The 13542-nt window shown below is 36.1% G+C and overlaps 3 protein-coding genes across 3 annotated transcripts in view; 1 reads left to right on the forward strand and 2 right to left on the reverse strand.

Annotated features, from left to right (window-relative positions):
* The first annotated feature begins 2689 nt into the window (after positions 1 to 2689).
* Ant (ADP/ATP translocase) lies at positions 2690 to 5876 on the forward strand. Its single transcript, XM_076313917.1, has 4 exons — positions 2690 to 2954; positions 4176 to 4437; positions 4549 to 4783; positions 4861 to 5876. The coding sequence occupies exons 1-4, from the start codon at positions 2792 to 2794 to the stop codon at positions 5101 to 5103; spliced, it is 903 nt and encodes a 300-aa protein (XP_076170032.1). The 5' UTR covers positions 2690 to 2791; the 3' UTR covers positions 5104 to 5876.
* Positions 5877 to 6449: 573 nt separating this feature from the next.
* LOC143148191 (vesicle transport protein GOT1B) lies at positions 6450 to 7460 on the reverse strand. The gene is made up of 4 exons (XM_076314228.1): positions 7433 to 7460; positions 7217 to 7308; positions 6955 to 7133; positions 6450 to 6869 (listed from the first exon to the last, which is right to left on the reverse strand). The coding sequence occupies exons 1-4, from the start codon at positions 7455 to 7457 to the stop codon at positions 6743 to 6745; spliced, it is 423 nt and encodes a 140-aa protein (XP_076170343.1). The 5' UTR covers positions 7458 to 7460; the 3' UTR covers positions 6450 to 6742.
* A 617-nt stretch (positions 7461 to 8077) lies between these two features.
* The window catches only part of Calpc (calpain C), a 55944-nt gene continuing 50479 nt past the window's right edge, over positions 8078 to 13542 (reverse strand). Inside the window, exons 5-16 of the mRNA XM_076313805.1 lie at positions 11585 to 11768; positions 11436 to 11510; positions 11078 to 11247; positions 10217 to 10389; positions 10049 to 10143; positions 9431 to 9663; positions 9151 to 9320; positions 9029 to 9087; positions 8787 to 8934; positions 8587 to 8703; positions 8463 to 8521; positions 8078 to 8366 (exon numbers count right to left, since the gene is read on the reverse strand). Of these exons, the coding sequence (XP_076169920.1) occupies positions 8340 to 8366; positions 8463 to 8521; positions 8587 to 8703; positions 8787 to 8934; positions 9029 to 9087; positions 9151 to 9320; positions 9431 to 9663; positions 10049 to 10143; positions 10217 to 10389; positions 11078 to 11247; positions 11436 to 11510; positions 11585 to 11768 (1510 nt within the window). The 3' untranslated portion in view covers positions 8078 to 8339. The remainder of the gene's footprint in view (positions 8367 to 8462; positions 8522 to 8586; positions 8704 to 8786; positions 8935 to 9028; positions 9088 to 9150; positions 9321 to 9430; positions 9664 to 10048; positions 10144 to 10216; positions 10390 to 11077; positions 11248 to 11435; positions 11511 to 11584; positions 11769 to 13542) is intronic.

Raw genomic sequence — 13542 nt, forward strand, 5'->3', positions numbered from 1 at the left:
TATTCAGTGATGATATCGTGAGTTTCTATCAACTACAAAACCGCCTCGAACTGCTTTCAGGTGCATTGACCATCATGACTTTAGCTACTATATTAAAGCAGACAGCCTCTACGTCATCAAGGTCGTTATTCAATCCAATCCACATATTCGGCCCCACGTTGTTAGTTCGATATGATGCACTTGAATTAGTAACTGTGCATTGTATATTCTTAGGCATTCAATGTTATCACGGATATGTATAATACTAATGATTTTTCCACCACAACCAGGAAACTTGTAAATCGCGTGGATAATTTCGTTCGTTTAATTTTTATAGATGTCGCAGTTCACAGTCTAACTTCCCTATTGGTATTACAGCGTGGTGAGCGTTACGTAATGTTGCTTGACCGTCAAAATATTAGTTATAATTCCTTGGTGTATAACAATACAATAAAACAATAACATTCTTGGAAAACATAATTGAGCTAGAATATGAAAAAAAAAAAGTATTCTTATCATCTTATACTATCGTATAAAGTCAGATTAATACTAGGAATTGGAGAAATATAATATTTGCTGACCAACCTGATTTAATTACATTCGCGTTAGCACTATCAGGAGATAGATACCACCTTCTTACAATAAACATGGAATTTCCTGGCATAATTTAAACGTCTAGATGAACGAATGAAGGCAATTCAATAATGTTATATTAAAATAAGGTAAACAATTTTAGACAAGTATTTTAATATTTTAACGAAAAGTAGATAATGTTATCTTTCAAAAACTTCTAGAAGTTGTATTATGGTAACGTTACAGAGTCCAACACTTGAGTAATTGACAGTTTAGTGACATGAATCATAGTTATCATTACTGCTCATATGTGTTACTTTTCACTCTCCTTTCTTTAGAGGCTCTGGTTATTCGTCAGTCGTCAATCGTCAATTCGTTCAATCGAAAACAGACATGCAAAGCATAAAATAAAACAGTTTTGTCTAACTGTGTAAGCAAAGATTGTTTTATAATTATGACTCCGGTATAATTCACTATTCTCTCGTAATGAAAAACAATTTGTACAAAAGTATAAGAATGTTTGTAAAGGAATAATCGATAAAAATAAAAAATATTTCAATTGCGATAAATAGTTTCAATCTAGTTTATAAAGGAAAGCCCGGTTTGTTTCATTGATTCTCGAAACAAATCGTTACTCGCCCTGTCAGAGAAGTACTCGATGTAGAGAAGAGACACTTTTAGAGTTAGTCTATTCTTTACAAGGTCCGCTACGTATGTACGCATCTTCAAGATGTATAAATACACCTTACTTGAATTTACTCCATTGAACTCTGGCGTCGTGGTCCCTAACATACTGGCCGTACGCCAGGGTTACGCAAGTCGCGCCCCGTTGACCTCCTTCTTTACGAGAGATTGACCTTGTATCTCGTTCGTGTATCTTTAACAGCGCAAACTCGAAACCACCCCAAAGACGATCGCTAAACGACACGTGTAAAATATCGAGGGTCTACATACTGTAATATGCCTTTTGTACTCATGATCAAGTAACATGGAAAATGTAGCAATACGAGTCGTTGGAATACGAGTCATATAATATATTGAACATAACCATTGGCCAATGCTGAATAAAATGCAGGGGTACTCGTGTCGATAACGATCGATCGATACAATGGTGTACTATGTAGTATGGCGGCTTCAAATCGGATACCACCATATTAAATTGTACATATCTCGGTCACGGTCTCCATTCTAGACATGGTGCTGCTTTCCTTTGTTTATGAATATAGCTTCCCCTGACATTAAATATTCTACCAAATAATCGTTACCTTACGTACCTTTTATAATAGAATATATTACATTAATCCATAAATGCTCTTAAATGTGTAGTTAATTGAGACAACACTTTTCTGTATTTTAATATTATGATTAAAGAATATAGGTAATAATTTAGAAGCATTGAAAATTATTAGTCAGTGTAAAATCGTTTGGTAACTAAGAGTTGCCTCTCATTGGTAAAACGAAGGTGAGTAAGATGGATGTATGACGCGGGTATTTTAAATATGCCCACGGTTCTTTTAAAATCATGCTTGTTGAAACTTATTAAATCGATTAAATATTAAAGTTCGGTAAGAAGAATTGACTATTGCTATACTTTTTTTAATTAAAAATTAAATTTCAAATCAATTATAATTACACAAAATCGTTTATACAATTAACATTGCTCGTTTCTATTGCGTGGACTCTTTTAGTATTTGTACCTAGTTATGTACTATCAATAAATGCGGAAGGAACCGTCACGTAACGAAGGAAGAAATAGATTTCTGATTGTTACGTAGAAACGAATTCCCGCCAATTTGCTTCATATTTCGAATACCTTGATGCTAGCGACAATTCAATGGGTTCTTATACCGGAAGTGCGTCAGGCACGCGGATAAACGTCTAATTTTGAACGAGTCAGCCGTGAACGCATTTTATCAAGCCGATACACGCGTGGCGACCGTGAAAACAGACAGGAAGGCATAGTGTTGCAAGACACGTGAAGAAAGGTCACGAATTCGGGAACAGAGTACGCGTTGGAAGTGCATGAAGTGTCAGGGTCCCAAGGTGCGGCCGTGCCAGAAGATTGAACCTGCGCAGAAGTCTGCACGTGACCTGCGCAGCTATTCTTAGCGGAGGTCCGTTCAACGAGAAGAACTCTGCCTCGCTCACTCGTCGTCCGGCGCGCGTCCGAAACGTAGGAGTTGCTTTTCCTCTTCCTTCTGTTAACCCGTTTGTCACACACCAAACCACACGACACAATATGTCTGGTCTTGCGGACCCAGTGGCATTCGCCAAGGATTTCTTGGCAGGTGGTGTAGCTGCCGCTATCTCCAAAACAGCGGTGGCTCCCATTGAGCGGGTGAAACTGTTGCTGCAGGTACAGCATATTTCCAAGCAAATCCCTGAGGACCAGCGTTACAAGGGTAAGTTTTCTATAACAGAATTACAAGCATTCGATCATTTGTAGAAGAATAGTGAAATCGATAGTATCGTAAGATAAAATGTTCAAACAACGCGAGTCACTGAGTACTATGCGTTACAGTAGAAGAACGATGCTATTCGAAACATGTGACAGTTTGAAACATTTCACTCGTGTCGGCATTCCGAAACTGCCAAACGATTCCGCCAAGTTTGTACGCCACGGTTAGAGTGAGATTCCCGTTATGTAATGTCGTTTCGTACTATATATTATCAGTGATACATCGGATACTTCGTGAGCGCTCTAATTTCCTACTTTATGTAACGAAGATGAACTTTCGGATATTACATAACTTTTACAATATCGATTGAATGGGAAGTCGTGGTTTTGTGACAAACGAGTGGGTCGATATTTGATAAGATGATTCGTCTACCAGATGGCAGCGCGTGGCTTTGCTTTTTGAACGGGATTCCGTGTGACGATCGATGACTGTGCGGCTCAATATGGCCGTCTTTTCTACTGCAAAGTGGAATATACTGGGCTTCTGATTTTCGATAATGAAATAATACAATGATACTTTAAAAAATGTTGGTTTCACTATAAGTATACAGTATCTATGAAAAATGATTGATGTTTCTTTTAGAAAAAGATACAAAATTGTATATTAAGGCACGAAAGATTAAGCATGGAGATTTATTAACGAACATCACGTGTCTCCATTTGGTCACTATTTCGATTAAAATATCAGAATAAGGGTTTCTAAAACGAATTGTATATTACTGTGAATTTTTAAATATTATACTGCCGTGAATCTATATGTTATAAAACATGCTTAAATAACTTTACTTCCTGACCTTGAATACGTTTAGTGGTTATACAGACGAATAAATATAATTTTGCATTTTTCTTTTATAATAACGTGCTTACTATGAAGCAAATATAATTTCAAATTGGAAAAGTAATAAAATTCCGTAATAATGTAAGAATATATACTTGATATTGATTCATTGCATAATTGCTGTTCTGTATGCATAAAAGGACACATATAATAGAAGTTTTAAAGTATAATTTAGATATTTTGATGTTATTAAATGCTAATAGTGTAATGAAGAAGAATTTATTCTTTATTTAGTACATGATTTAAGATAATAGTCTTGATTCTCTACAAAATGAATTTATGTTATATAAGGTTAACAGAGTTTATAAATAAATTTGTATATTTCAGGTATGGTAGATTGCTTTGTGCGCATTCCAAAAGAACAGGGATTCAGCAGCTACTGGCGTGGTAACTTAGCCAATGTCATCAGATACTTCCCAACCCAAGCTTTAAACTTTGCTTTCAAAGACAAGTACAAGCAAGTTTTCCTTGGTGGTGTTGACAAGAACACTCAGTTTATGCGTTACTTTATTGGTAATCTTGCCTCTGGTGGTGCTGCTGGTGCTACATCTCTTTGCTTTGTCTACCCACTTGACTTTGCTAGAACTAGGTACTATATAAATTTAATTCATTAAGAATTTTTATTTCTATGTCACTTATATTCAATTACAGATTTGAATTCAATAAAATAATTAAACAATTAACTAATTATTATTTACAGGTTGGCTGCTGATGTAGGCAAAGCTGGAGGTGAACGTGAATTCACAGGTCTTGGTAATTGCTTAACCAAAATCTTTAAGGCTGATGGTATTTCTGGTTTGTACCGTGGCTTTGGGGTATCCGTCCAGGGTATTATCATCTATCGTGCCGCCTACTTCGGTTTCTATGATACTGCCCGTGGTATGCTGCCAGACCCCAAAAAGACACCTTTCCTTATCTCGTGGGGTATTGCTCAGGTAATTAACTGTTCTAATCTTAAATTCTTTACAGTTGTATGTTATATATTAACGACTGCTTATAATTGTTCACACAGGTTGTAACAACTGTCGCTGGTATTGTGTCTTATCCATTTGACACAGTACGTAGGCGTATGATGATGCAGTCTGGTCGTGCCAAGTCTGAAATTTTGTACAAGAGCACCCTTCACTGCTGGGCCACCATTTACAAAACAGAAGGTGGTGGTGCTTTCTTCAAGGGAGCATTCTCCAATGTTCTCCGTGGTACAGGTGGTGCGCTCGTGTTGGTACTTTATGATGAAATTAAGAATCTCCTTTAAAATGTTAAAATTATTCTCACCTCATTACCTTCATAATCACAATTGCAAGTACCATCTTTATTGCCCTCACCATCCGATTTGAAAGCAGTTATCAGACCGAGTGGTTTCCAGACTGGAACAGTATACAAACTGTCGAAAATATTCAGAAATAGCTCATCAGACTGAGGCCTTTCGGCAGCAACTCGTGAAATGCATGGAACTCGGCAAAATACGTATCTTGTCTGTAGAAGAGAATTCGCTTAATTTATTGCCGGATTCAGTATTTTCTTGCAGCGGCTCACGTGTGTTATTTTCATATTCCATTTTCATAAAAAAGGAGGGATAAGATATATTTATATATATCTGAAGAATTTTAAGTATGAGACTAACAACATGATGGTTATATGAAATGTTTGATACATGTGGCTACGTAGACGATGGTTGAGACACACTATGTAGAGAAAATAATTATCTAAAAGAAAAAAAAACAAACGTATACATACAATTGAGCGGGGGAAGGACGTGCGACGAATTAACATTACGGCGATGGCGGGGCGCGTAGACTTGGGCCGCCCCCCGCCCTTATTCTCGGCCCGTTGTAGATAATTAATAAACGATCAAGATATCAGTGGAGTTCATCGAGTTTCTGTGAACAGTAATTTAATTTCACACTACTGACAACTACGTGTAAGATAATGAGAAAAGCGTTACTTTGAGTATACGCATCTATTCTGTTCATGTAAGGATGCATGCAAGGAAAACAACAGAATCAATAAAAGTTATATAAAATTTCATATATGTACTGTTTCTTTAATAACCCAAATCTATTTTAATTCGTATAAATTTTATATTTCATTTTTCATTATTCGATTATCAATAAACCATACAACAAAGATAGTCAAATTACACAATTTATGTGGGAGTAATTCCGGACCTATATATAAATAAACCTAAGCAATTACCTAATGACTTTGAACAAAAAGGTGGCACGAAATTTCACAACTATACGAATTTTTTCTCTTAATCAGGTCAATATCTTTCTATTTATCGTTAATAATTTTAATTTTTTTTACTACAAATAAGGGAAACAATATTTTAGGTTTAGGGTAAATGAAGCAAATGCGACTTTAATTGGTATATATCTAAGTATAAGATATATATTTTTGTATAATAAAATGATGTATTTTTTCATAGAAATAATTATATTTAGTACAGATTACCCATTATATTTCATATGTTCCATTCATTTTTTTTATTATAAACACTCCAAATGGAAAACACAAGACTTGATTTTAGTATCATTAATCTACTGATACAGTAAATTAATAATTTTAAACAAAATGTTTCTGTCATTTAAATTTTAATCCTTACTCTGTTCAAATATGAAATGTCTGGAATGATTTTAAGAACACACATACAATTCATATAATAATACATTAATTTTATATGAAAATGAAAAATCTATATATTATTTCTATATAAAATTAATATTAAATTAAATGACTGACATATAATTGAACTCTTTTGTTTATACTTGATATTTACACAATATAAAGAGAGATCCGCAAAACATTAAAAAGTAATGATGGGAAACTTTGGGATGTAATATAAAATAGTTAATCTTATATACATTCTTTGAGCGATAATGTTAAAAAACACATTACACAATTGTTCTGTTTGAATCTCCTGCAACCATGTCTAAAATTCGATTTAGGCCTGGCATATTTAAAATAGTACCTAGAACAGGTACCCTTCGTAAAAAGTTTATCGCTACTGGCAGGAAACCACTGTAAAATAAATATAATAAATTTAAAACTGTCATCTAACAAAATAATCAGATATCTAATAATGAAATAATTAAAAAGTACCTACCTAAATAATAATACAAAACCATATGTTTCTATGATTATGCCTACAATAGGCCAACCCATAAGAACCACAATAATGCCTCCTAAAAATGAAATACTGGCTTTTATCTTGTGCCTTTGGAAAAAGAAGTTAAGAGTTCTCTTTGGTCCTATAACACATCCTAAGCCAGATATAAATAGAATCTGTACATACATAATTGATTAGTTAAGAATGATATAGCAATACACATCATTGAAATTTATGGTTCTATAAAAATAATTCTTACGTTTCCAATAGCGAGCAAACCCTTATCAAACAGCAGCAAGATTCCAAGGAAGAAAAAAAATACTCCAAATCCAGCAAGTCCCACTCCAATTTCTAAAATCAATATCTTATTGACACACAATGTTTGATGTTGAATTTCGTTTCCAACGATAGTGTTGTACGAAATTTGTACAGATTGCGATAATTTTTTATAAATTATAATTTGTGCATTACTTACTCTGTGTATCTGTGATCTCGAACATTATTTACAATTTATTTTTAGCGACGATCCTTTAAACTATTTTCGTGATAACTTTCCGGCGAGATTTAGGTAACAATTGTAGCAGTGTACATAACCTAACCTATATCCACGTCATTAATTGTGATAAGATTCCGTGTAACTATTTATACGATATTTTACCAAAATCATAGGTTTAATATTACGTGTAAATTTCAACAACTGCGTTAGCGATATTTTTATGAAATTTAAATATATTGAACATTCATTAGTGAAGCGAACGCTATCGTATATACGCATGTACGGCACACGGGAGACTTTGCGTGAATCTATTCTTGGGCGTCATTCTTGTGTGCACGTGTTTTTTTCAGTTATTACACTTGGTAATATTTTATGAATTAATTTTCTTGAAGAGACGCGACTTGCGGTACGAATACTAAAAATATTTATATTTAACGTTGTTTCGTTAAAAATTTTATTTTAAATTAATTTATATCACCGATTTCAAGTGTAACTTTTATATATTCGCATATTTTATCTGCACACAACTTGCCATATATGTATACGTTATACTTTGAAATATATTTTTCAATATATGTCTATATACATATAGAATAACTAAGCTTGTTTTGGATAAAGGGGCTGTACAAAATAAACTTAACTTTATTATCCAGTACGAATTTCTTATACAAACAACATATTATACATAGGCATTTATAATGTTTAATCGGATGAAGGAATGATGATCACTAATGGAGGTAATAATGATATTATTTTACAAACAGCAAGAAAGATGAGTTTGATCGTTAACCGTTAATATGGCTAAAACTTAGGCCTACATACGATATAAAAAACATTATTTACAGTTGTTTGTTTCAAGGTACATATATTACGTCGAGTAATGGATTCAACACATCAAGGATGATCTCAGCCACTGAAAGAAAGAAATAGGTACTTTGTATAATAATTTAATAATTCCTTGCAATTGGATCGATTGATTGAACATAAAAAAAAAAAAAGAAAACGGTACCTCTGCTAGACTTAATTTTATCGTTCCATTCTGCAAAGGATCTTTGCTCTCGAATATACCTAGGATAAAATAAAAAGAACATCAGTGGTCACGTGATATCAAAATGCATAGATTAATTACCCACCGAATGCATCGCTGAGATGCAATATCGCCGAGACGAAATCGCCGAATCTGAGTGTCCCATCTTTTCTCATATATCGAAGGATCAAAATCGAAAGCACGTCCGTGTTCAATTGAAATCCTGTTCAGAAGATATTTTTATTAGATTCGAGAACATCAGCAGGGTCACTTTAACATCGTTCGATACACGAAACATCAACTTACCAACTTCCAGTAACGCGTCCCGTAATCGTTCAGCTTTAAGTATACCAGTCTTCTCCTTCGTGTGATTCTTGAATGCAGCTTGCCAATATTTCAAACTGCACATGAGATCTTTGAAGTCGTTGAATTTCAATCGACCGCTTCCAGAGCTCTGTTTAATGACGATTTAAAGAAAACGAACGGACTGACGCAGGGGAAATAACGCGGTACACTTAAAAATGAAAATTAATCAATGTCAAGGATACATCCATCGTGAGAACAACTTGTCGACATACCTCCATGCAGGCGCAGCTCTTAATATAGTCTGTGAATCGAACGTGAGAATAATTTACGGCTCGTTTCTTTACATTGATTTTCATTTCCTTACCATTTGGTAAACAGGCCTCTAAGAGTTCCTGCAACTCGAAAGCGTTCACTGTTCTGTGTTCATCGGCAAGCTGTAAGAATACAGCTTCGTACTGTGAGAAACCCTTGCCTTCGAGAGGTGGTGCTTTAATGATGGCCGACTTCATTAAGGACGGTGGTGTATCGAGCAATCTGATCAAATTGTACGAAAATATCACACAAACGTTTGAAATTTGAATACGTAATTTTGTAAGTAATCCATCGTTCGGATTACGATCGTAAACATGGAATTAACGACTTACTTGAGCTTCAAAGGTTTACTACTGTAGACACGTAATGTGAAACTCGTTTCCTGAGTCGGCTCGAAGGTGGTTGGTACCAATAAATAACCACCTTGTTCTAACTGACATCTGTGGCTCACCTGTCGGCTATTCGTGTACTGGGAGTTCACCAACGACTTGTTCTTTTTGAAGAACTGTTTGTTTATCGATTCCGTGCTGTTCTTCGGCAAGGTGTACGCCGTGAAACCTATCACCTGTAAATTATTACAATTTTTTTTTTTTAATAAACTTCCCGTACGTGGAACACCCAAAAGTACGTAATAGAAAATCGAATAAACCGAGAATACAGTATTAAATATTTTTTTACGAGGCATCGGTTCTTACTAGACGTTTAATTCTCTTTGTTCGCGCAAACTTAAGTCTTTCACTCGATTAATTTAATTATTGCATTCCTGCTCGGTGAACAGGATACACACACGATAGACGTCTGTAACGAGATCAAAGTCGATTATCTCGACAAACGAAGATTTCTATTCAATTTTCGACCCATCTTTGCGAATCGTACTTTTTTTCAGTTGCATTTCGTATCACGGAGCACCTTGTGTAACACTCTGACAGCTACAAAGAGGATTTCCTTACTTTCGGCTCCATGATGGAGTGCTGGTTCAACGAAACGATCACTTCTTCCATCTCGCTCAGAATCAGGTGCAGTTGCGGATTAATGTGAAATGTTTCTGCAACGAAAATCGAATTAGAAGAGTTTATTAATTGTAACGAACATTAATTGTAACGAACTGCAAAACGAACCTTGATTGTTTCGACATCCACCGGCGGTAACTCCTCTCCTCCAGCTACCTTGATAGAGTTTCATTTGCCAAGTGTGCTTGCTATGCAACGATGGCTCATCCCTGGACGTCTCGGCATCAAGATGTACGACTTCCAGATGAGTGAACGTTTTCACGAAATCGGAATAGGATATCCTACGATGAACGTGGTGGTGATATCTTTGTTAGTTTCGATCGAGACAGAGAGAGAGAAAGGAGAATCGCTTGGAAAACGAAAAAACAACGAGAATCACGCGTGTAGTATTTAATCGTTTGCACTCGAGGCTTCTTTGCTACCAGAAACCTCGAAAAAATCTTTTAAGTCGTAAAATTAATCTGGAACGGAACATTTTTATATACTTTGCATACATGCGTTAAGAACGTAATATTTCAATTCCAATTTGAATTCTAAACCACGAAGTTTCCCCGTAAAATTAATCTGGAATGGAACATTTTTAAATACTTTGCATACATACGTTTACACTCTATAAAAATGTAATATTTCAATTCCAATTTGAATTCCAAACCACGAAGTTTTCCAGTAAAATTAATCTGGAATGGAACATTTTTATATACTTCGCATACATGCGTTAAGAACGTAATATTTCAATTCCAATTTGAATTCTAAACCACGAAGTTTCCCCGTAAAATTAATCTGGAATGGAACATTTTTGAATACTTCATATACATACGTTTACACTCTATAAAAATGTAATACTTAAATTCCAATTTGAATTCCAAACCACGAAATTTTCCCGGATCGTAAATAGTACAGTGAATTAGGTGTCAGCCGAGGATCTCCTCTCGACTCCAAAGGGTTAAAAAAAAAATTCGTTTCGCTAACCAGAATTCCCCCTCGGCCATGTTTCTGACCGCTAAGCGTTCCCTTTCCATCGGCGGTACTTCGTCCCATTCGAGGCCACCTCTTGCCCAAGCACCGACGTACTCCCCACCAGGACCAAGAGGATTTCTTAATTTTACTAACTGGACCGCTTCGCCGCTGAACGTCTCCACCTGCAATTTTGCGCAACAATCACGTCGTGGAACACGAACAAAAACGACGAAACTTCGTTATCCGAGCAGGATACGCACCATTCCTGATCGATACTCTTTTTTTTTATTCGAACACCCTCGTGGTACGTCTACAGCCTCTATTCAACGCGTGACGACACTCATAGTTGTAAATAATCTTTTGTACCTACCCTCTCGATAGCGTAGAGTCGATAGTTGATACCCATTTGAATCCCATTGGCGAGCTTTTCCGTACTGGCGCGAATCTGTGCGACAAAGATAACGTTCGATCGGTGATCAGATCGTTCATCGATGCAGTACATCGAAGACTGCTACCTACCTGCTGTTGATTGTTGTTTACTGTACACGTGATGAGAGACGTCATATCGAGCAGCTTCGCGAGTGCTCTTCCACAGGCCGTGGGATCCTGACGTATCGCGATACTCTCGGTGATCCCTCCCGTGAGGTCTGACAGACCGTCCAAGAGGGTGCCGTATTTGAGCGCCTCGTAGGAGCCGTGTAGTCTGAAAGCAAACGAAAGTTGAGTAAATTTCAACGGTGTTCCCTAGCTGAGAATCAACGATCGATTACGGTCGAGCTGGGTCGAAAGGTGCGCGGGAAATCTCATCGTGTAATTCCGTTTCAACGAGATCGTTAGGATTTCGCGGCTGTTCGGTAAACGTAGCGGAGAAAACTTGCCTCTTCTTTAACAACAAGCTTGCCAGACCGGACCAGGGAAAGCGGATGGTTAGAAAATTTGTTGACCCGCGACCTTCTTCGCCGACGATGAACGGGCTCTACTCGTGCGATCGCGATTTCTAGCGCGTTCGTCATCGAATCAGCGAAGAAAGTTGCAACCGGGGATCGTTAATCTCTCGTCACCGACGAGCCTCGGGACGGATCGGGCGAAAAATATGGTGATTTTATAGGCACGTTCGAAGACGGTGACTCTTGGAGAACCGTGTCCCAACCACAACCACGGAAACGAAGGTGGTAAGAGTAGAAACTTGGTGGTGAACTGAAAACCTTCAGGGTTCGGTTGGCCTTGTTTTTGAAAATACCACGACGATGAGTTTTGGTTTGGTAGAGGGGGAATTTTATTCGAATGTTCGCGGTTTTTTAGAGAATGGAAATAAAGTGGTTTTGCGAGAGAACATTGATGGGAAAATTTCAACGAAGCGAATGGAATTCGATTGGTAAGTTAGTAGAATGTATGAAATTAAGAGTGGCTGTAGTTGTTCTAGCACTGGTTACTAAAATTTTCTAAATCTATTCGTAGATTCTGTGATATATTTTATGGGAGAAATGATCAAAGAATGCTTTGGAAGTTTAACGACTGCTCTGTCGTATAATTTAGGATCGCGTAAAGGGAATGGAAGCCAAGCGGGGAAAGACAGAAAGTTGTTTTAACAAATAAGGTGCGAATTTGTTGAAATAAAAGAAAGGTGCGTAGATATTCTTGAATTTTATTAAAATATTCCAAATTTTGTGTACTATTGTACGTAGATAATACGTTCGTAGAAACATCGTACGGGTTCTAGAGCGATAAATAAACTTGAAGAACAATAAGAAACGAATGTTGAACGAAAAATGATTCATTTCGTAGCGGACTGTTTGATAAATTTCGAATTTTATTTCGCGCGGAATAGTATAATACATCTCTACCAGATGTAAAAATAATGGTCCTTGAGATTTATATTCAATTAAGATGCAATAACAATCGCGTCTCGGGATAAAAATTCATTGAAATCATCGACCTTCGCAGAAATGGAACTTTGATTCCATCTATCTCTCTCCGGGTCTTTGCTCGCAGCAATCTCCACGTAGTGAGACCTAGTAATCAGTATTACACGCGATGAACAATAATTCTTCGTCGTGGTAGTACCGAGTTAATTGGCTGCGAATTTAGAATACTATCTTAAGATACAAAATTACGAATTTGAAAAGAATGTAAGGGATTGTGAATATTTGAATAAAATTCAAAAGCACATTTGAAACAGTTCTCTTTTTTTCTCCACTTTGTTCCCATTTTCTAAAGAACTGCGAATATTTTAATAAAATTCTAAGATATGCAACTCTGACGTATTTCGGTACATTTTAAAATAGATCTCTTCCTTTCTCCACTTTGTTTCCTTTCTCTAAAGAACTGTGAATATTTGAATAAAATTCTAAGATTTGTAACTCGGACGTTTTTTGGTACATTTTGAAACAAAAGTACAGTTCTTCTTCTTTCCCCAGTTTATTTTCTTTCTCAAAAGAATTGCGAATATTTGAATAAAATTCTAAGATTTGTAACTC

Source organism: Ptiloglossa arizonensis, chromosome 6, assembly GCF_051014685.1.
Source record: "Ptiloglossa arizonensis isolate GNS036 chromosome 6, iyPtiAriz1_principal, whole genome shotgun sequence".
NCBI classification, from domain to species: Eukaryota; Metazoa; Arthropoda; class Insecta; order Hymenoptera; family Colletidae; genus Ptiloglossa; species Ptiloglossa arizonensis.

Bases quoted from the DNA above. Each gene is read 5' to 3' on its own strand.
- Ant (XM_076313917.1), top strand. From the start codon at position 2,792: ATGTCTGGTCTTGCGGACCCAGTGGCATTCGCCAAGGATTTCTTGGCA. The intron at 4,438-4,548 runs GTACTATATAAA...TATTATTTACAG, and splicing joins CTTGACTTTGCTAGAACTAG to GTTGGCTGCTGATGTAGGCA. The intron at 4,784-4,860 runs GTAATTAACTGT...TTGTTCACACAG, and splicing joins TCTCGTGGGGTATTGCTCAG to GTTGTAACAACTGTCGCTGG.
- LOC143148191 (XM_076314228.1), bottom strand. From the start codon at position 7,457: ATGTTCGAGATCACAGATACACAGA. The intron at 7,309-7,432 runs GTAAGTAATGCA...TATTGATTTTAG, and splicing joins CGAGATCACAGATACACAGA to AAATTGGAGTGGGACTTGCT. The intron at 6,870-6,954 runs GTAGGTACTTTT...TTTATTTTACAG, and splicing joins GGTTTTGTATTATTATTTAG to TGGTTTCCTGCCAGTAGCGA.